The sequence below is a fragment of the Carcharhinus amblyrhynchos genome, chromosome 23 (assembly GCF_965287045.1).
Source record: "Carcharhinus amblyrhynchos chromosome 23, sCarAmb.v2.hapA, whole genome shotgun sequence".
NCBI lineage: Eukaryota > Metazoa > Chordata > Chondrichthyes > Carcharhiniformes > Carcharhinidae > Carcharhinus > Carcharhinus amblyrhynchos.
Window position 1 is genome coordinate 18,561,058 of NC_137346.1, and position 22,590 is coordinate 18,583,647.

A 22,590-nucleotide genomic window follows, 5' to 3' on the forward strand; every position below is an offset into this window, starting at 1 on the left:
ATGTTCTAACTTTCACCCTCCCATTTGCTTATCATGCATGTGCTCACTGACCTGCACTGGCCTGAGTCAAATCAACATCTTGATTTTAAAATTTTCATCTTTTTTTCAAATCCTTCCATAGCCTCACTCCTCACTTTCTGTGATCTCTTCTAGCTTCACAACATTTCAAGGTATCTGTGCTCATCTAATTCTGTTCTCTTGAGTATCCCTGATCTCGATTTACATCATTGGTGGCTGTACGTTCAATTGTCTAGGGCCCAAAGCTCTGGGATGCTAAGCACCCCCATCAAATCTCTCGACCTTGCTTTCCTTCTTTAGGATACTCCTTAAAATCTATCAACATTGACTAAGCTTTTGGCTAGCTGCCCTAATATCGCCTTCTGTGGCTCATATTGAGCAGAATTTTCAGACTTTTTGCACCAGTGGTATTTTCTGGTTCCACTGCAGTGAACGGAGGTTTGGCTGAGCGCCAAATTCTCTGTCCTCCCTGCAATGGCAACATGGCCTGAATGGCCAACAAAATTTCGCCCATTGTATTTTATGATGTCTACGTGCAGCAACATGGGACATTTTATGATGCTAAAGGTGCTACATAAATGTAAGTTATTGTTGACTGTTTTGTGAATGTGATCCAGTAGTGCCAGTGTATCATAAATTTTTGTCCTCCAAATTATCATGGTTTAAATCAGGGATATCCAAACTGAGTTCTGCGGCACCCTTGCAGAGGTTCTGTGCTCATTTTGGCCGCAAGTCCCAAAAGCAGCAATGGCCAGGGGAGTTCACAAACAGCCAAGGGTGACAGTGGGTGAAAGGGTGACGGCAAGAGTAGGAACTGAGACAGAGCGGGGCAGGGGCTGATGGATGTGGATGAGGGAGTGGGTATGGGTGAGGGAATGTTCCTATTAAAAATAAAAAAAAGTAGTTGAAAAATAGAAATGTTTATTATAGAAGTAAATCAATACAATAAGACATAGAATCATCTTTTAATTTTGTTTTTGTATGTTTGTTCTTATTGCATAATAATCCAAAGGTTGCGAAAGTAGCCCAATCCATCACACAAACCAGCCTCCCATCCATTGACTTTGTCTACGCTTACCGTTGCCTCAGCAAAGCAGCCAGCATAATTAAGGACCCAACGCATCCTGGACATACTGTCTCATCTTCTTCCGTCGGAGGAAAGATACAAAAGTCTGCGGCACCAACTGACTCAGGAATAGCTCTTTCCTTGCTGCTATCAAACTTTTGAATAGACTTACCTTGCATTAAGTTGATCATTCGCTACACCCTAGCTATGACTGTAACAATACATTAATCACTCTCTTGTTTTCTTCTCTATGAACGGTATGTTTTGTCTGTATAGTGCGCAAGAAACAATACTTTTCACTGTATACTAATATATGTGACAATAATAAATCAAATCATTTTTTGTGGTTTAATTCTTCAATACGGTAAGAATGTTTTTCAGAGATTTCTTTAGTACTCTGGGGAGGGGGGGATTTTAAAAGGGTTCCACAGCTGGAAATGTTTGGGAAACCCTGGTTTAAATAATCCAAATAAAATCAGTATATCTGCTATAGATAACATTTTCTCAGAGATCAACATACAATCTTGATAGAGTTTATTTACAGTGCAGAATGGTCCACAAAATAAGTACCTCCAAATGTGATATTAAGACTATGTTTTTCTTACCAAGTCGGCAGGTCATCTAGCAAGTTTTTATTCCATGTGGTTTGGAGCTTCACAGCAGTTAACAACTGTTACTGCCAGTTGCATGAAAACTGCTGTTATTTCGACCAAGGTGCAGCACTGCATAAAATGAATTTCGGGTCTGGGAGAAAGTAAACTGCCTATTGATGTTAGAGAATAGTGTAGGCAGCCTAATTAAAGAACAGTCACATCCACCCAACTACCTAGTTCTAGCTGAAGATAAATGCAAGCAAAAGGAAACAAGAAATGAGCAGATTTTATAATGAAGTTTTAAAAGTTTATTTATTAGTGTCTGCAAGTAGACCTACATTAACACTGCAATGAAGTTACCGTGAAAATCCTCTAGTTGCCACACTCTGACGCCTGTTCAGGTACAGTGAGGAAGAATTTAGCATAGCCAATGCACCTTGGGGACACGGGGAGAATGTGCAGACTCCACAAAGATAGTGACCCATGCTACGAATTGAACCCGAGTTCCTTACACTGTGAGGCAGCAGTGCTAACCACTGTGCCGCCACGCCATCCTAAAGTGGTGGCACTGAAGAATTGCTTTGGCAGAGTCCAGGTAGTAGATTGTCTACTTTCCCTGACAATGGGAAACATGTAACATAAAATAAAAACAAGACATTCAGATAAACTTTTAAAGAGGCTGTATTAAACTTACAAGATCTTTTGTATATTTAATTATAGTAATAAAATGCACTGATATAACATCAAGTTGCAAACTGTATCAGAAACAGTGGAGATTATTTAATTGACACATGCACACAAAACTGCGTTGTAAAGTTCTAGCAACTGCAAGATCAGATTATATAATACCTTGTTGTAGTTTGGATAACAGACAAGAAAGGCCTTGCACAAAATGGAATTCAATACCAAAAAATGGCTTCTGCATGTTATCGAATGACAACTCAAATATTTACATTTTTATATGGTTAATTTGCAAAACTTGCAGTTGAAACGGAACACTTTTACTTTGCCCAATTTTCCACCCTTCTTCTGTTCCTCTCCCAAAGGCAACAATTTGCTTAGGTGGAGCCCCCTCGGCATTGGCAGTCTTCTGGCACCTTGCCAAGCAGTAATTTATCACACAGGAGCCAACACTGAAGGTAGGCTATTCAAATGTCAGGGCTGCCCTAGTCAGGTGCTCATACACATCTTCTGTGCCAACAGCAGTCATAGGATATGGATCAAGGGTGATCTGTATCCAGGTTTTTCTGCTCCTAATCAGAGGATAATGATATCAATTGGGCCATTCTATTTTTTTTATTTTATTCCATTTTTGCTGTTACAAAGCCAATGCAACAGACTGGACAGGGCAAAACCTTAATCCTTCTCCTGGCATGCTCTAAAACCAATACAAATTGAATCCAAATTCCTGGCTCCACAAGAGACACATTCAAGATCCCTTCTTTGCACCTGATCTTGGGCTTGATCTTAGCTAAAAAGTCAAAAAGCAATCTAATGATGTACTCCTCCCCATTGGGGAATTGAACCCTGATTCCTCTGCATGACAGGCGGGGATACTAACCACTATACTAATGAAGAAAAGACCATTGTATTAAGAGTAGGTCATTCAGCCCCTGATTCAGTTCAGTCATTCAATTGGATTATGGTTAATCTATACCTTAACTCTACTTCCCAGCATCATTTTTACCCTGAATACCCTTCCCTAACAAAAATTTGTCACTGTTGGTTTTCAAATATTCAGTGAAAATCCACCCTCAATATAGCTTTTCTTTTACAGCAATGGTGGGGAGAATAGGAATTCCAGCACTCTCCTTTGTATAAGGAAATGCTTTCTGACATCACAACTGAATGGCCTACCTCTATTTTTGAGCCTGTCCTGGACTCTCTGACCAGTCTAGATGAAGTAGCAGTGTGTGACCATTTTGGAGACAGTCACTATAATACAGTAAGTTAGCATTATTATGGACAAACTAAAGATAGGACAGAAGCAAAAGTTCTAAATTGGGGCAAGACAAATTTTACAAAGCTGAGATGTGATCTGGTGAAAGTGGACTGATTACAGCTACTTAAAGGGAAATCAGTGACAGACCAGAAGGAGGCATTCAAAAGCGAGTGTAAACATATTCCCACAAAAAGGGTAGTATTGCCAAATCTAAAAATCATGCGAGGCCTGTAATTATTTAGCCTATGCCTCACATCATTTTTAAATAATGTTTGCAGATTCAAATCCTCTGGTATCTTGCGAGTACTGAAAAATGATCCTCACGGCACCTGGTATTTCCTTTCTGACTTCCCTCATACAGCATGGGATACAATCCATCTGGTGATTTATCTATCTTCAAGGATGTCAGTACTTCTGCTCTTATTATACATATTGGATCTAATAAGACCCAGTCCAGAAACTCTAAGGCGTTTTATGAAGGTAGCCTAGACTATAATTTTACATTTGATTTTGGAATGAATGAACAAAGAACAACACTGCACAGGAAACAGGCCCTTCAGCCCTCCAAGCCTGCACCGCTCATTGGTCCAACTAGACCAACTACTGTGCAGTTACAGGGACTCGGGTCGGATCTCCGGCTTGGATTAATGTCTGTGGGAGTTTGAACATTCTCCCCATGCTTGCATGGGTTTTTTCCAGGTGCTCCAGTTTCCTCCCACATCCCAAAAACGTGCTTTTTAGACTGATTGGTGTCAATAAATTGTCCCTGAATTGGGTCTCCCTTAGTCTGGCGCACATATAATTCCCAAAATTTGCACTCCTTTATTGTGGAGTCCACTAGAGGTAGACACAAACGTTGACGATCGACAAAAGACTTGAATAAGGTACTCACTGAGTGTTAAAATGAGCAGCACGGGCTTGTAGGGCTGAAGGGCCTGTTTCCTGTGCTGTGCTGTTCTTTCGTTCTTTGTTTGTATCCCTCCATTCCCAGTCTGTTCATGTGGCTATCCAGATAAGTCTTAAACGACCCCAGTGTGTCTGCCTCCACCATCCTGCTTGGCAGTGCATTCCAGGCCCCCACCACCCTCTGTGTAAAATATGTCCCTCTGATATCTGTGTTAAACCTCGCCCCCCACCTCACTTTGAGCCTGTGACCCCTCGTGTTTGACACCTCCAACCTGGGAAAAAGCTTCCCACTGTTCACCCTATCTATGCCCTTCATAATTTTATATACCTCTATTAGGTCTCCCCTCCTTCTCTGTCTTTCCAGGGAGAACAACCCTAGTTTACCCAATCTCTCCTCATAGCTAAGACAACAGCCTGGTAAACCTTTTCTGTAGTCTCTCTAAAGCCTCCATGCCCTTCTGGTAGTATGGCGACCAGAACTGGATGCAGTACTCCAAATGTGGCCTAACCAACATTCTATACAGCTGTAACATCAGAAACCAATTTTTATACTCCATGCCCCGTCCTATAAAGGCAAGCATGCCGTATGCCTTCTTCATCACCTTCTCCATCTGTGATGCTACCTTCAAGGATCTGTGGACTTGCACACCCAGGTCCCTCTGTGTGTCTATACTCTTGATGGTTCTGCCATTTAAGAACATAAGAACATAAGAAATAGGAGCAGGAGTAGGCCATCTGGCCCTTCGAGCCTGCCCCGCCATTCAATAAGATTATGGCTGATCTGTCGTGGCTCAGTTCCACATTCCCGCCCTCGCCCCATAACCCTTAATCCCCTCTCTTATCAGGCAGATCCAGATCCATCTCCTTGCCTGCTCCAAAACACAAATTCAAATTCCAATTGAATCCAATTCATAGTCCTCACAAGAGAGACAAACAAGTTCCAAGCTGACAAGATAAGGCATTGCATTCCATGTGGAACTTGAACTGATGCTTGGCCTGAGCCAAACGGCCAAGAAGTGAACATAGAATAGTTACAGCATAGAAGGAGGCCATTCCAGCCATGGTATCTGTATTAGCTCTCTCTAGGAGTAATTCACCTATTGCCTCAGCATCTCATCTTTTCTCAGTGACCCTGCATATGCTTGTTTTTCATATAATAATCCAATTTCCTTTTAAGTGCATCAATTGTTCCTGTCTCTACCATACTTTCAGACTGTGCATTCCAGATTCCAACCACTCACTGTGTGAGAAAGATATTCCTCATTCTGCCATTGCTTACTTTATATCTGTGTCCTTCAGTTTTCAATCCTTGCACCAATCGGAAACAGTTTTACATAAGAACATAAGAAATAGGAGCAGGAGTAGGCCAACTAGCCCTTCGAGCCTGCCCCGCCATTCAATAAGATCATGGCTGATCTGTCTTGGCTCAGTTCCACATTCCCGCCCTCTCCCCATAACCCTTAATCCCCTCTCTTATCAAAAACCCATCAACCCGCGTCTTAAAAATATATAGCGAGGTAGCCTCCACCACTTCAACGGGCAGAGAATTCCAGAGATTCACCACCCTTTGAGTGAAGAAGTTCCTCCTCAACTCCGTTCTAAACCGCCCCCCCTTTATCTTGAGGCTGTGTCCCCTAGTCCTACTATCCTTTCTGAGCGGGAAGAGTCTCTCCACCTCTATCCTATCCATCCCATTCATCATCTTATACGTCTCTATGAGATCTCCCCTCATTCTTCTAAACTCCAACAAGTACAAGCCTAGTTTATTCAGCCTCTCCTCATAGCTCAACCCCCTCAACTCCGGCATCAGCCTAGTAAACCTCCTCCGCACTCCCTCCAAGGCCAAAATATCCCATGTTGGACGCGGTGGGCTCGAGGAGGAGTTCTTGGAATGCTGCCGGGATAGTTTCCTTGAACAGTGTGTGTTGGAGCCGACGAGGGAGCGAGCTGTCTTGGATCTGGTGTTATGTAATGAGGCGGGTAGAATCAGGGACGTTGCGGTGAAGGATCCTCTTGGGGAGAGTGATCATTGTATGGTGGAGTTTCTGGTGCAGATGGAGGACAACAAAGTGGGTTCCCGGACATGCGTCCTTTGTTTGAACAGAGGGGAGTACGGTAGGATGAGAGAGGAATTGGCGAATGTGGACTGGGGGAGCGCGTTGGAAGGTAGGTCTGCTGAGGAGCAGTGGAGGATTTTTAAGGAGATCTTTCTTGGTGCTCAGCAGAAATTTATTCCAATGGTCAAAAAGGACCGTAGGAGGAGAGGTAATCAGCCGTGGATAACGAAGGAGGTGAAGGAAAGTGTTAAATTAAAAGCGGATGCGTTTAGAGTAGCGGGCGAGAAGAGGATTGGGAGAGGTTTAAATGTCAACAAAGATTGACAAAGAAATTGATAAAGAAGGGTAGGATAAACTATGAAGCTGGGCTAGCGCTTAATATAAAAAAGGATAGCAAGAGTTTTTATAAGTATATAAAAAGGAAGAGGCTGGCTAGGGTGAACGTTGGACCCTTAGAGGATGAGAAGGGGGACTTAGTGGTAGGGGATGGGGAAATGGCTGAGGTCTTGAATAACTTTTTTGTTTTGGTCTTCACGGAGGAGGACGTGAATAATTTGCCGAGTGTTAGAGATGGAAAGGTGGTAGGACTGGAGGGTCTCGATGACATTATTGTTACTAGAGAGGTGGTGCTCGACAGACTGGAGGGGCTGATTGTGGACAAGTCCCCAGGACCGGATGGAATGCATCTGAGGGTTTTGAAAGAAATGGCGGAGGTGATAGTGGATGCCTTGGTGGTTATTTTCCAGATGTCGCTGGATTCTGGGGAAGTGCCGGAAGATTGGAAAACGGCTAATGTTACGCCGTTGTTTAAGAAGGGTGCCAGGCAAAAGGCGGGGAATTATAGGCCGGTTAGTTTAACGTCTGTTGTAGGTAAAATGTTAGAATCCGTCATCAAGGAGGAAATAGCGAGGCATCTTGAGGGGAATTGCTTGATAGAGCAGACGCAGCACGGTTTCGTTAAGGGGAAGTCGTGTCAGACAAATTTACTGGAGTTCTATGAGGATGTGTCAAGGGCGGTGGATAGAGGAGAGCCGGTGGATGTGGTCTTCCTTGATTTTCGGAAGGCGTTTGACAAGGTACCTCACAAGAGGTTATTGCAGAAGGTCAGGGGACATGGAGTTGGGGGTAGGGTGTTAGCGTGGATAGAGGACTGGTTGTCAAATAGGAGGCAGAGAGTGGGGGTCAATGGGTGCTATTCGGATTGGCGGTTGGTGACTAGTGGAGTGCCTCAGGGGTCGGTGCTGGGGCCTCAGCTATTTACCATTTATATAGATGATCTGGAGGAGGGAACTGAGTGTATGGTGTCGAAATTTGCTGATGACACCAAGATTGGTGGAAAGGCAAACTGTGCGGAGGGTGTGGAGAGTCTGCAGAAGGATCTAGATAGGCTGGGTGAATGGGCCAGGAACTGGCAAATGGAATTTAATGTTGGCAAGTGCGAGGTGGTACACTTTGGTAGGAATAATGGTAGGAAGGATTATTACTTACGTGGAGAAAAACTGCAGCAGGCGACGGTGCAGAGGGACCTTGGGGTCCTTGTGCATGAGTCGCAAAAACCCAGCTTGCAGGTGGTCAGGAAGGCGAATGGGATGCTGGCCTTCATAGCGAGGGGGATTGAATATAAAAGTAGGGAGGTCTTGCTGCGGCTATATAGGGCATTGGTGAGGCCGCAGCTGGAGTACTGTGCGCAGTTTTGGGCGCTGTACTTATAGCTTCCCCCTGCTCTCCTCCTCCTCCTCCTCCTCCCCCCCCAGTAAGTTCTATCAAAATGCATCACTTTGCAATTACTTTGCAATGGATTAAATTCCATCTGCCATTTCTCCGCCCAATTTTCCAGCCTACCTATATCCTGCTGTATTCTCTGATAATGTTCATCGTTATCTGCAAGTCCAGCCATCTTTGTCTCGTCCACAAACTTACTGATCACACCAGTTACACCTCCTTCCAAATCATTTATATATATCACAAATAGTAGAGGACCCAGTACAGAGCCCTGCGGAACACCACTAGTCACAGACCTCCAGCCAGAAAAAGACCCTTCCACTGTTACCCTCTGTCTTCTGTGGCCAAGCCAGTTCTCCACCCATCTAGCCACCTCTCCTTTTATCCCATGAGATTTAACTTTTTGCACCAATCTGCCATGGGGGACTTTGTCAAATGCTTTACTAAAATCCATATAGACGACATCCACGGCCCTTTCCTCATCAACCGTTTTTCTCACCTCCTCAAAAAACTCCACCGAATTTGTGGGGCATGACCTCCCTCTTACAAAACCATGCTGTCTATCACTAATAAGACTATCCCGTTCTAAGTGTGCATACATCCTATCTCTAAGGATCCTCTCCAACAATTTCCCTACCATGGACGTCAAGCTCACCAGCCTATAATTACCCGGGTTATCCTTGCTACCCTTCTTAAATAATGGTACCACATTCACTATCCTCCAATCCTCTGGGACCTCATCTGTGTCCAATGAAGAGACAAAAATTTCTGTCAGAGGCCCAGCAATTTCCTCTCTTGTCTCCCTGAGCAGTCTATGATAGATGCCATAGACCCCGGGGATTTGTCAGTCTTAATGTTCCCTAAAAAACCTAACACTTCCTCCCTTGTGATGGAGATTTTCTCTAATGGGTCAACACTTCCCTCTGAGACACTCCCAGTCAACACGTCCCTCTCTTTGTGAATACTGATGTAAAGTATTCATTTAGGATCTCCCCTACTTCCTTGGGCTCTTAAGCATAACTCCCCTCCTTTGTCCCCTAGAGGTCTGATTTTTTTCCCTGACAACTCTCTTGTTCCTAACATATGAATAAAATGCCTTAGGATTCTCCTTAATCCTGTCTGCCACATTTCATGACCCCTTTTTGCCTTTCTAACTCCCCGTTTGAGTTCTTTCCTACTTTCTCTGTATTCTCCCTGTGCTCCATCTGTTTTTAGCTGCCTGGACCTAACGTGTGCCTCTCTTTTCTTTTTGATCAGACCCTCAATTTCCCTGGTTATCCCCGGCTCTCGAATCCTACCTTTCCTATCCTTCCTTTTTACAGGCATATGCCTGCCCTGCAGCCCCATCCACTGCTCCTTAAAAGACTCCCACGTGCCAGATGTGGATTTACCCTCGAACAGCCTCTCCCGATCAACGGCCACCAATTCCTGCCTAATCCGGCTATAGTTAACCTTTCCCCAATTCAGCACTCTACCTGTCAGACGACACTCATCCTTTTCCATTACTATCCTAAAGTTTACAGAATTGTGGTCACTATTTGCCACATGTTCCCCTACTGAAACTTTGATGACCTGACCAGGCTCATTCCCCAGTACTAGGTTCAGTATAACCCCGTCTCTAGTTGGGCTATCTACATATTGTTCCAAAGAACCTTCCTGTATGCATTTTACAAATTCCTCCCCATCAAGACCCCCAGCCCTAAGCACTTTCCAGTCTATACAAGGGAAATTAAAGTCTCCCACTACAACAACCCTATTTTTTCTGCACCTATCCAGAATCTCCTTACATATCCATTCCTCCACTTCCCGTGGGCTGTTGGGATGACTGTAGTAAACCCCCAGCATAGTAACTGCGCTCTTCCTGTTTCTGAGCGCCACCCAGAGTGACTCGTTACATGACCGTCTAAATTGTCCACCCTCTGCACTACTATAATATGCTCCCTAACCAATATTGCTACTCCCCCACCTCTTTTAGCCCCTCCTCTGTCTCACCGAAAACACCCTGGAATATTCAGCTGCCAGTCCTGTCCTTTTAACCAAGTCTCCGTCATCGTAACCACATCCAAATTCCGTCTAAGCATTAAGGCCCTAAGTTCGTCTGTCTTACCCGTTACGCTCCTTGCATTGAAGGAGTTGCACCCCAGACCTCCAGCCCCACTGAGGTCATCGTCCTCCAAGATGCTCTTCTTCTTAGATAGCCTTGTCCTGGCCCCAAGCTCGTCCCCAGCCTCTGTGCTTACTGACCTATTGTTTTGATCCCCAGCCCCCTGTCACATTAGTTTAAACCCTCCCAAACCACACTAGCAAAACTCCCAGCCAGGATATTCGTGCCCTTCCAATTTAGGTGTAACCCATCCTTCTTGTACAGATGCCATTCTCTCTTGAAGATGTAAGGTGTGTCTCTTGAACATAAGGTGTTTCATTCCAGATATGATTCACGTGACCGAACAAGGTTTACTTAAGAATACAGTTGAGAAGAACACAGTTGAAGCCAGGCTGGCTTCAGGCAAATTATTACAATCAATTCCAAGAGCCAGAATAAACTTTCACTTAAAAAGACATGGATAGACTGCATAGGTTTGTTGAAGGAAAGTCACGTCTTACTAAATTGAATTTTTTGAACAAATGACAAGGAGGGCAGTACGATAGCACCGCTGCCACGCAGCACCAGGATCGAGGTCCAATTCCGGCCTCAGGTGACTGTGTGGACATTCTTCCTGTGTCTATGTGGTTTTCTTCCAGGTTCTGCAGTTTCCTTCCACAGTCCAAAGATGTGTGGATTAGGTTGATTGGCCTTGGTAAATTGTCCCTTAGTGTCGGGGGACTAGCTGGATAAATACAGGTTACGGGGATAGGGGCTGGTTGGCATTGCAGTCTGTGCAGGTTTGATGGATCGAATGGCCTATGATTGATGAGGGTAACACAATGGATGTGGCTCATATGGATTTTAGTCAAGGTCCCACATGGCAGCCTAGTCAGAAAAGCAAAAGTCCCTAGGATTTAGAGAATATGACAAGTTGGATCCAAAATAGGCTCAGTAATGGGTAATAAAGGGCAACGATCAACAGATGTTTTTGCAAATGGAAAGTGGTTTTCAATGCAACAGTTGACAAGGAGTTAGGTGTTGTTTTAATCATTCATTTCTCTTGGGAAACCATTCTGCTACAAGAGTCAAAACCATCCTGATTCTCCAACTTAAATTGGAGTATTGGATGATTTCCAGTGCAGGCTAATTGCCCATCAGAAGTTTAAACTTCCTGGGCGATTGCCATGCACTCCTATCCCATAAACAGTAAGGTGGCAAAAGGGCAAGATAATCAAATTTGATGACGCCGGTTATGAAATAGATGTTGAGTGAGAACGCCCTTTCTTGAAATAACATACTGGAACTTTTTAAGTCCATCTGAGGCAGGAGCCAGGATCTCTGTTTAATACTTCATCTGAAGAAAACAGCATAATTTATCTTGTTGGCAAAGAAGTAAAATTTAAGTTTTTTAAACAAATCCATCAGAGGGCAGTTTAATGATTTATATAATTTAAGTTAAATCTTTGGCAACCCAAGCAGTACAGTGCATCATATTTTTTAAAAATCTGACTGACTGAATAAGACAAATTTATGACTACTTTATTGAGTAATTTGGTATTTTTTTCTTTTAGATCCTACAAATGCAAAACACTCGCTGGACTGCAGCCTATACCATACCTTAATCAGGTGCATGAAACACAAAAGAATAGTAGCATGATTCAACCAGCTTTTTTCCCATTTTGCGCAGTGATGAGATCCAACTTGCCTTTCATGCAGTAGGGGCCAGGAATTCAAAGTCCCAACAGGCCTCAGGGGTTTTGCACATGCATGGGCTGGCACAGGGCAGCACATAGACAATGTGACAGTTGAAGGCCTCAGCCACCTGGACATCCAGGAGTCCATGTAAAAAAGGAAAAAAGAAAAGAATCAGTGCATGAACTGGGTCACGTAACCCAGGAGCCAAGCACCATAGTTGAGGAGAGCCCCAGGCACGGCATAGAGAAAGACCCCAGTTTGGAAGAAAGAGGAGCAGCTAAAGAGCTCTAAGCAGAAAAGAGCTGCAGTTGTCAAAATAAGTGGTGCAGGCTCAGGAGTAACCCTGACAATTGAAGCGGACTTAGGAGAAGCCCTAAGGTTTAAGACAACAATAGACTCCATGCTTCGGGCCATTGGGACAAAAGTACCCTTTGAAGCAGTGATGTTCTGATCAGTGGAACCAAGAGCTAAAGTTGTGCTTATCAGTTGGTGCTGGGGTTTAGACTCAGGAGTCCAGGTGAACGGAGTCTTCGGAGACAAGACTGAATCTCTGAGGTGAGCAATCATTGAGGTCAGAGTTAGAGCAAACTTTGGAGAGAATTCCAAGGTGAAATCTGCAAAAATGAAGGCTGGAATCCTTCATGATGCAGAGTTTCAATGAAACTGGTTGGCTGACAGTACTTACTAAAGTCTGGGTGGTTGGTTGAGAAATTGTGGAATCTATTTTGGTTGAATCTGCCATTTATCATGTGGAGTGCTCAAATCCAAATGCCTATTATTTCACAAGTATCAAATATTAACCCTGAATATTAAAGTACAAGATAAATATTGGAAATTGTTTCATCTTCCTGGCCTTGTGGCTTATTTTAGTTCGTTCAAAACTCGTGGAATCTGGTAATTTTATTCTCTTAGCAAGTGTCTAGCATGTCAAATCTTGTCTACTGTCATCAACTGGCCAGCATGGTGGCAGAGTGGTTAGCACTGCTGCCTCACAGCACCAGGGATCAAGGTTCAATTCCTGGCTTGGGTCATTGTCTGTGCAGAGTCTGCACGTTCGCTCAGTGGCTGCATTGGTTTCCTCCGAGTGCTCCATATTCCTCCCACAGTCCGACAGACATGCTGGTCAGGTGCACTGACCATGATAAATTCCCCCTCAGTGTACCCGAACTAGTGCCAGAATATGGCAACTAGGTACATTCATTTCATTGCAGCATTAATGTAAGCCAACTTGTGACAATAATAAATAAACTTAAGATATTACTGGCCCTAACAGGATCGTACCAAAAACTGTAGGGGGAGGGCTTGTGGCTGGTTTCCCTCCGTACACCTCCTCACCTCACTTTCCTGCTTTAAGACACATCTTAAAATCTAACTCCTTGACCAAGCTTTTATACATCTGATCAAATATCTTTTTCTGTTCTAAGATCACAATAGTGGGGAAATATTTGCCTTGACTTGAGGGTTGAAGGGTGCAATAATGTAGGATCTCTTCAAATGAGAACATATCATTATGAAGTGCTTCAAAAGGTTAATCACATCACGAATCAATTTCGGCCTCCCAGACTACCTGGATCCACTACAGTTTGCCTACCACCGCAACAGGTCCACAGCAGATGCCATTTCCCTGGCTCTGCACTCAATCCTGGAACACCTAGATAACAAGGACACCTATGTCAGACTCCTATTTATTGACTACAGCTCAGCCTTCAACACTATTATTCCCACAAAACTCATCTCCAAATTCCACGGCCTAGGCCTTGGTACCTCCTCCTGCAACTGGATCCTGAACTTCCTAACTCTCAGATCACAATTAGTAAAGGTAGGCAACAACACCATCTCCACGATCATCCTCGACACCGGTGCTCCACAAGGCTGTGTTCTCAGCCCTGTACTATACTCCTTATAAACCTATGACTGTGTAGCCAAATTCCCCTCCAATTTGATTTTCAAGTTTGTTAACGACACCACCATCGTGGGTCAGTTCTCAAACAATGATGAGACAGAGTACAGGAATGAGATAGAGAATCTGATGAACTGGTGTAGCAACAATAACCTCTCCCGCAATGTCAACAAAACGAAGGAGATTATCATCGACTTCAGGAAGCATAAAGGAGAACACGCCCCTACTTACATCAACAGGGATGAAATAGAAAGGGTTGAGAGCTGTTCTTAAGTTGGTGCCCAGATCACCTGCAACCTGTCCTGGTCCCCCCACGCCAACACTTTGGTCAAAAAAGCCCACCAATGCCTCTACTTTCTCAGAAGACTAAGGAAATTTGGCACATCAGCTACGACTCTCACCAACTTTTACAGTTGTTCCATAGAAAGCATTCTTTCTGGTTGTATCACAACTTGGTATGGCTCCCGATCTGCCCAAAACCGCAAAGGAACTACAAAAGTTGTGAATGTAGCCCAATCCATTACACAAACCAGCCTCCCATCCATTGACTCTATCTACACTTCCCGCTGCCTCGGCAAAGCACCCAGCATAATTAAGGACCCCACGCACCCCGGACATTCTCTCTTCCATCTTCTTCCTTCGGGAAAAAGATATAAAAGTCTGAGGTTGCGTACCAACCGACTAAGAACAGCTTCTTCCCTGCTGCTGTCAGACTTTTGGATGGACTTACCTTGCATTAAGTTGATCTTTCTCAACACCCTAGCTGTGATTGTAACACTACATTCTGCACTCCCTTGTTTCCTTCTCTATGAACGGTATATTTTGTCTGTATAGTATGCAATAAACAATACTTTTCACTGTATGCCAATACATGTGATAATAATAAATCAAATCAAAATTTTAAACCTTACAAATGAAATGAAAAATATATTTTCCTAAACTTTTGTCTGTTATCACATTCTAAATAGTAATGCTAGAATTGGGATAAACCAATTTTATTTTCACACATGAAATGACATGTAGATTTTACATTTGATGGTTTTCAAATGTAATCCAAGTCTGGAAAGAGGGAATATTTGAATCAAGTTTAAGTGACTGAACAAAGGCTTCACCAGTTCTAACAAAACTTACCAGCTTGAACCTCATGGCCCCAATAGCAGCAAATACTGAGACATCTACCACTACTGAGGACCTCAATGATACTGCAACTTCTGGTTCAAAAGCACGCACACTGATGGTTCTCCAGGCCAGCTCATAAAGGGGCAGAGACCTGCCATTTGGGAACTTGGCTGATTGCCCAGAGATTACAATACTTCTTATGTAGGTTTGTTGTTAGGTGTTGTTGCATATTAAAAGTCATTCAAACCTATCATTGAGCTGAACACAGACCTCAACAAATGTGCCTTCAACTTAAGATATCAAAAGGGGTTCACCAGTATTGCACCATATTGGAAGCCCATGCTGCTTGCCCCAACTGTAGGCACTGCTGCAGGAAGGAAAGTATTTTTGCAAATCACAAACCATTCTTTTCCATTTTTTCTCCCATATATGTGCCATCACAGACTATCTATTTCTACCTCTAATAAATCACCCATCAAGGCTCATCTGCTGTTCAAATCGTCATTCATGCCTTTACCACCTTTATCTAGATACATTCCTGCTAATGTTTCATTTTCTACCCTCCGAGTGCAGTGTCATCCAAAATTCTGAAGTCGATGCCTTAACTTGCAACAAGTCCTATTCCCTTGTCAGCCTTGTGCTCGCTGACCCACACACACTCCCAGCCAAGCAACACCTTGATTTTAAAATTCACAACCATTTTCAAACTTCTTTATGGTCATGCTTATCTCGGTAATCCCCCATAGCTCCGGAAATCTTTGACACATCTGCACTCCTCTAACTCTGGCCTCCTGAGCACCCTCAATATTTTCTTTTTAAGATCATTCGACCACTGGTGGCCATGCTTAGGGCCCGTGCTCAGGAATTCACTCCTCACACCTCTCCACCTCACTATGCTGCTTTAAGACACATTTGGGTGGCATGGTGGCACAGTGGTTAGCACCGCTGCCACGCAGATCTAAGGACCTGGGTTCGATTCCCAAGTTGGATCACTGTCCATGTGGAATTTGCACATTCTCCCAGCATCTGCATGGTTTTCTCCCACAGTCAAAGTGCGTGCGAATTAGGTGCACTGGCCATGTTAAAATTGCCCCTTAGTGATCCAGGATACATAGGTTAGAGAGATTTGCGAGGTAAATATGTGGGTTCATGAGGATAGGGCCCAGGTGGGATTGTTGTTAGTGCAGACTCAAATGGCCTCCTTCTGATTTTAAAACCTAAATCCTTGACCAAGCTTTTATGCATCTGATCTAATATCTCCTTTTGAAGCTCCATATCATTTTTTTATTTTATAAGACACTGAAGTGTCTTGGGACATTTTGTTCATATAACACCATAACGTTATTGTTGTTGTAGGTGTCACACATCTCAAAGCAACCATTCTACTCCTTCAGGAAGATCATTAAATATGCACCAGTCTTCTCAAAAGTTTAAACCACTGGTACACCAGTTGAATTCAGGACAGCAAGTTGCTTGTAGTTGCTCTTGGGTTTTTTGTTTCACACATATAAAATCATACATATGCTTTCATATTTTATATGCAGTTAATAACATTACTTAATTTACGTTTAATTTCATTTCTAGCCTTATTTTGTCTCAATAAACTAAAAATAATACAATTAGCACATTTTAAAATATGGTGTAGGAATATGTTATGCTTGAAAAATACTTCTACATTCATGCTGCCCATCATAGAAAAGTCAATGAAAATAGAGGTTATTTACAAGTGGCTGAATTATGCAGGCTGTAGTTTTATAGAATTTGTTTCAGAACTCCTTTAAGGTTCTATCCTGTTACAGGCTAAGAGCAAAAAAACTCATCCAAAATCATCAATGACTGAAAAAAATCAGTAGTTAGAGTTTTTCACAAAGTCAGAATGGTCAAGAATTTTCAATTTTGAACCCAACCCTCACTTTGAAAACCCTGTTAAAACGTTTTTCCCATTCTAGCCTCTCAACTAAAAGGGCAATCTATGCCCAAGTCCCACAGCGATACTATTAATTTGCGACTGGAAAATTAACAGGGAGTTCCTGGAGTGATTTGTCTGTTAATTTCCTTCTCTTCTCTCAAAACTTTTCCAGAATCACACTGGGCAGCACAAGGGGTGGCACAGCAGCACAGCAGTTAGCACTGCTGCCTCACAGCACCAACAACTCCAGATTGATCCCGTCTTGGGTCCCTGTCTGTGTGGAGTCTGAACATTTTCCCCATGTCTACGTGGGTTTCCTCAGGTTTCCTCCCATAATCCAAATGTTGTGCTGGTTTAGTGCACTGGCCATGCTAAATTCTCTCTGTGTACCCGAACCGGTGCCAGAATGTAGCAACTAGGGTATTTTCACAATAACTTCACTGAAGTGTTAATGTGAGCCTACTTGTGACACTAATAAATAAACTTTAACCACTGACAACTCTTTAGGCATGTATCTGTACACTACAATTTAATCTTACACGATGCTGTTACTGCTTTAAATCATTTGGTATCCAAGTCACCAATGATCAAGAGAGTAGGCTGGCATCTTGTTCACTGGTCTTCATGCCATCGCACAAGGAAAAACTCAATAACATGTCAAAACATTAGACAGAAAAACAAATTTGCCAACTACTGAACTGTAAAACATAGAATATCATCCCATTAGCTGTAATTCATTTATGCTAAAACACAATGCTCCTCTTATTTAATGTTGCATATTACAGAAGAGTGACTCAGTTGCAACACAAAAAGGCCTTGGCCAGATTTCCAGTAAATGCACAGTACAAGTACAGCTGAAATTATCCAACAAATACAATTTCAAAATTAACGGCTTGAAATAGATCAGAAATAGCCACAATAAAATCATATGCATTACTCTCTCAGATTCATTAATGTCCCATCCTAGACTAACATAAAATTGTTGAAATTACTGGTACAATGTCTCAAAACTGGCAACCTTGGGGCCGTGTCCAGGGCCAGATTTCAGATTTTCACGTCAGTCAGATCAGGCCAGCCTGGGTCAGTTGAGGTTAAAGGACACTTGGACCACTCAGAGCATAGGAAAAGATTTGCACATTAAGCTGATAACTAGCCTGGCGCACCATTGCACCAATACAACAATTGGCCAAACAAGCCAAGAAGCTATTGTATTCATTTGATAATAAAGTTTATAAAGATACCTGGTTTTTGGATATTCCCCAGTTTTCGGATAGCTGTACGAGAGACGCTACCTGTACAATGCAAAAACAAAATGCCCAAGATCATAGAATCCCTACAGTGCAGCAGGAGACCATTCAGCCCATCGAGTCTGCACAAATACTCCAGCAGAGCATCTTATTCAGGCCCTCCCTTCTGTCCTACCCCAGTAACCCCACGCATTTACTATGGCAAATCCACTAAACTTACACACCTTTGGACACTAAGGGGCAATTTAATATGGCCAATCCATGTAACCTGCACAGTCTTGGACAAATCTAGAATAATTCTGAATTCATGGAAGAACAAAATAAAATGTTGCAATAAATTGGTAGATTCTCTGGCTGCTTTACTTTCATAATTTATGTACATCAGCCATGTATCACTGCACAGAATTACAGAGAGAGTCCATTTGGCCCAAATGATCCATTCCAACATATATGCTCCACACAAATATCCTCCAACCCCTCTTCTTCTAACCCTATCAGCATGCAATTCCATTCATTTCTCCCTCGCATGCTTATCTAGCTTGTATTACACTATTAGTCTCAACAACCTCTTGTAGGAGCAAGTTTTGCATCTCTTATCAAGGTTTTATGTAAAAACGATTCCCTGGAATGCCCCATCAGATTGAATGGTTATCATCCATTATATATAGCCCCTATATTTGGTTCCCTTCACCAAGCAGAAATATCTTCTCTACATCGATCCTATCAAATTTCTCCATAAGTTTAAAATAATTTTTAGGTTACCCCACCCCCAACTTTTTTTCTCCTACAGAAAAGAGCTCAAATCTATTCAGTTTTTCCTGATAAGAATATCCACTAAATTTTGTTATCTTCTTCATGAATCTTAATATTTTGCACACCTTCTCCAGTTCCTGTATATTCTTTTTGAGAGAGACCAGGACTATAGTGCACAGGATTTCACTTGTGTTATAACTAAAGTTCCTTATAAGCTTCATGTATCTTGTCTGCTTTTCAATTCTGTTCCCCCCCCCCCCCCACAAGAAATTAATCCCTCAGCGGTTGTTTTGAAGTCATATCGATCCATGTTGCTATTATTATTGATTTGTGTGTTTGTACCCTTAGATCACTTTGCTCCTGTACCCGATTCAGACTTATCATTCCGGAGAATGTTACCTTCTCGTTCTTACTGCCACACTATGTTTATATCTAGAAACTGACTTCATATTCAGAATAAAAGGACTGACTGAGTTGTCCCAATGTACTGTCCTCATGCATTACCAGCAGATGCCGGTATGGACTGGAGTAAGCACAGTAACAAGTCTCGCAACATCAGGTTAAAGTCCAACAGGTTTATTTGGTAGCACAAGCCACAAGCTTTCAGAGCTCTGTTCCTTCATCAGATGAGCAGGAGTTCTGCTCACAAAAAAGGCATATGAAGAGACAAACTCAATTTACAAAATAATGGTTGAATGTGAGTCTTTATAGGTGATCAAGTCTTAAAGGTACAGACAACGTGAGTGGAGAGAGGGTTAAGCACAGGTTAAAGAGATGTGTATTGTCTCCAGCCAGGACAGTTAGTGAGATTTTGCAAGCCCAGGCAAGTCGTGGCGGTTACGGGTAGTGTGACATGAACCCAGGATCCTGGATGAGGCCACCCTTATGTGTGCGAAACATGGCTAACAAATCAAACGGGATCTTGGGTTCATGTCACACTATTCGTAGCCGCCATGACTTGCCTGGGCTTGCAAAATCTCACTAACCATCCTGGCTCGAGACAATACACATCTCTTTAAGCTGTGCTTAACCCTCTCTCCACTCACATTATCTGTACCTTTAAGACTTGATTACCTGTAAAGACTCACATTCCAACCATTATTTTGTAAATTGAGTTTGTGCCTTTATATGTCCTGTTTGTGAACAGAACTCCCACTCACCTGATGAAGAAACTGCGCTCCGAAAGCTTGTGGCTTACGCTACCAAATAAAATTGTTGGGCTTTAACCTGGTGTTGTGAGACTTCTTACTATCATTTCACCACTGAATTGACAGCATACATGAAGTGCTGAGAGGTCCACCATGATGCATACTATCAGTGTTAATTACCAGAAATCCTTGCAAAAGAGTTAATGCCTTTTGCCAGTAGTCTACACCCCATCACTTTCTCTAGGTAAAAAAATTCTGAATTTTTTTTCTCCTTAACAAGAATTTACATGCATGTGGGCACCACCTGCTGGTACTGGACTGCAAAAATGAGGTGTAAGTTAGTGTGGACTGTGTGTTAAAGCACAGGTATCAGATTACACTCCAACAGCAGTTGTCCTTGTCCACATTACAGGATATGAAGAAACTAGATTTGACATTTCTGTTGTCCTCACATTTCAAATGTGGTACTATGATTAAGATAATTAAAATTATGCAGTAAAAATTAATACTTCACTAAAAATATTTAGGTAAGTGTCCATTTATCATCATCAGGTATAGGCTAACTACGGAAAGGGACAATGTAGATTTTTAAAAAACATTTAACTGTGGGAGAGCCAATATGGACATCATAGGTGTGACACTACATTATGTTAATAAATTTTGAAGTAAAAAAATGAAGTGACAGAAAAGGGATCAATTTTTATGACAGTCTACTACATATCAACCATAATGGAACAAAACAATCCTCCACCTCTACTCTCTTGTCTTACAATTCTTATATTAATTACACATGTTCACCATTGTGAGTGAATGAGAGAGAGAAACACCATTGAAATACAAGTGGTTTATAGCCTAATGACACTCACCCTAGTACTTCAGAATTAAGAATTAAAAAGATTTGCTCTGTCACAAAATATTTACTTTACTTGTATAATTTTTGTGCTTTCGTGCTATTGAATTATGTGATGATATCTTCTGGATAAGGTGCAAAACTGATATTTCAACAATGAGTTTTGCTATAGTGTGGAGCATTTCTATCCAAGATTAATTTTTGTGGTTTATAACCAAGGTGCTGAAAAAACCTATTTCTGATAATCCAATGCTTGTGAAGCAAATTTTATGCTCTTTGTTTTTACACAAGGGTTCATGACTCAAATTAGTTAAAAAATGGAATGCCAATTCTTACCTGCGTGGTTGGGATCTGCGTTCTTCTTCTCCACTGTCAGCCTCCTACAAGATTATAAGAAAATAAGAAAAACATTTTTTAAAAAAATCTCCATGAATAATAAGGAATAAGACTTGACAATTTAAATAAATTCCTCCCTGGGCCAGAGATCTTAATTGGCATCACATTAATACTAAATAACAATTCCCACCAACAAGAGAGGGAACATAGGAGCAGGAGTGGAACATTTGACCCCTCAAGATTTGCCATTTAACTAGATCATAGTTGATCTTCTACTTTTTTTTCCCCCACAGAATCCCTATATCCCTGAACATCAAATGACAGGGAAGTACAAAAACTACATATTGTATTGGCAATAGGGGAATGTAATTAATATCGACTAAGATAATAAATGTATGAGAGAAAGAAGGGGGAAATGTTTCCAAAATATATTCAGGATAATTTTCTTGATCAATAGGTTCCTGGCCCAACAAGGCCAGAAGCATTGCTGGACTGGGTTCTGGGCAATGAGGTAGATAAGAGGATCAAGTCTCAGTAAGGGAACAGTGATCATAGCATCTTTAGGTCTAGATTAACTATGAAAAATGGCAGTCTAGAGTTTAAAAATATACTTAATTGGAACACAGATGATTTCAGTGGGAAGAGAATGGGTCTGTCCAGGCAAACTGGAATCAAAGGCTGCAGGTAAAACAATGGGCTGCTTTTAAAGAGGAGATAGTTTGGGCACACGGGGAAAAATGATAACGCAACCAAAGCCAGAGCCGTCCTTAGCATTGCTAAAAAAACACTTTGGAATTAAGATTTACTGAAACCTTTCAACTCACTACTGGAATATTAGCCAGAATTCTGATGCACCATTCAGTCAATCAGGTCTAAGAATCCCTATGTCAAAACATGAAAGTTTGCTACTTTCTCCATGGCATACAGGAGAGCTATTCTACAGGTTTCCGCAAAGTGCAGAACTTTGATGGCAAATGTCTGACTATTGATGGTTGTATACATTATCCTGCAGCAGATATGAATAGAAGCTTTGCTGAACCAACGCACAAGTTGCACAATCTCAAACAGAACCTGATGTAGAAACTATCATTTCCCTACAGTAACAGAAAGAGAACAAGATGAAGTAAAATAAGGGTTTCATTTGACAGTTGTCAGAGTGAGCATACAGACAAGGGTAAATATAGATAGTTCAAAAAGGAAATTAGAAAAAGAAACAAGAGAGTATATGACAAGAAACAAGCAG

At 42.2% G+C, this 22,590-nt stretch overlaps 1 protein-coding gene across 1 annotated transcript in view; it reads right to left on the minus strand.

Moving 5' to 3' along the window:
- Positions 1-22,590, minus strand: part of LOC145357547 (protein phosphatase Slingshot homolog 2-like) — a 186,992-nt gene that overhangs the window by 123,342 nt on the left and 41,060 nt on the right. The window contains exon 2 of the mRNA XM_080211006.1: positions 21,348-21,391. Coding sequence (XP_080067132.1) covers positions 21,348-21,391 — 44 coding nt within the window. The remainder of the gene's footprint in view (positions 1-21,347; positions 21,392-22,590) is intronic.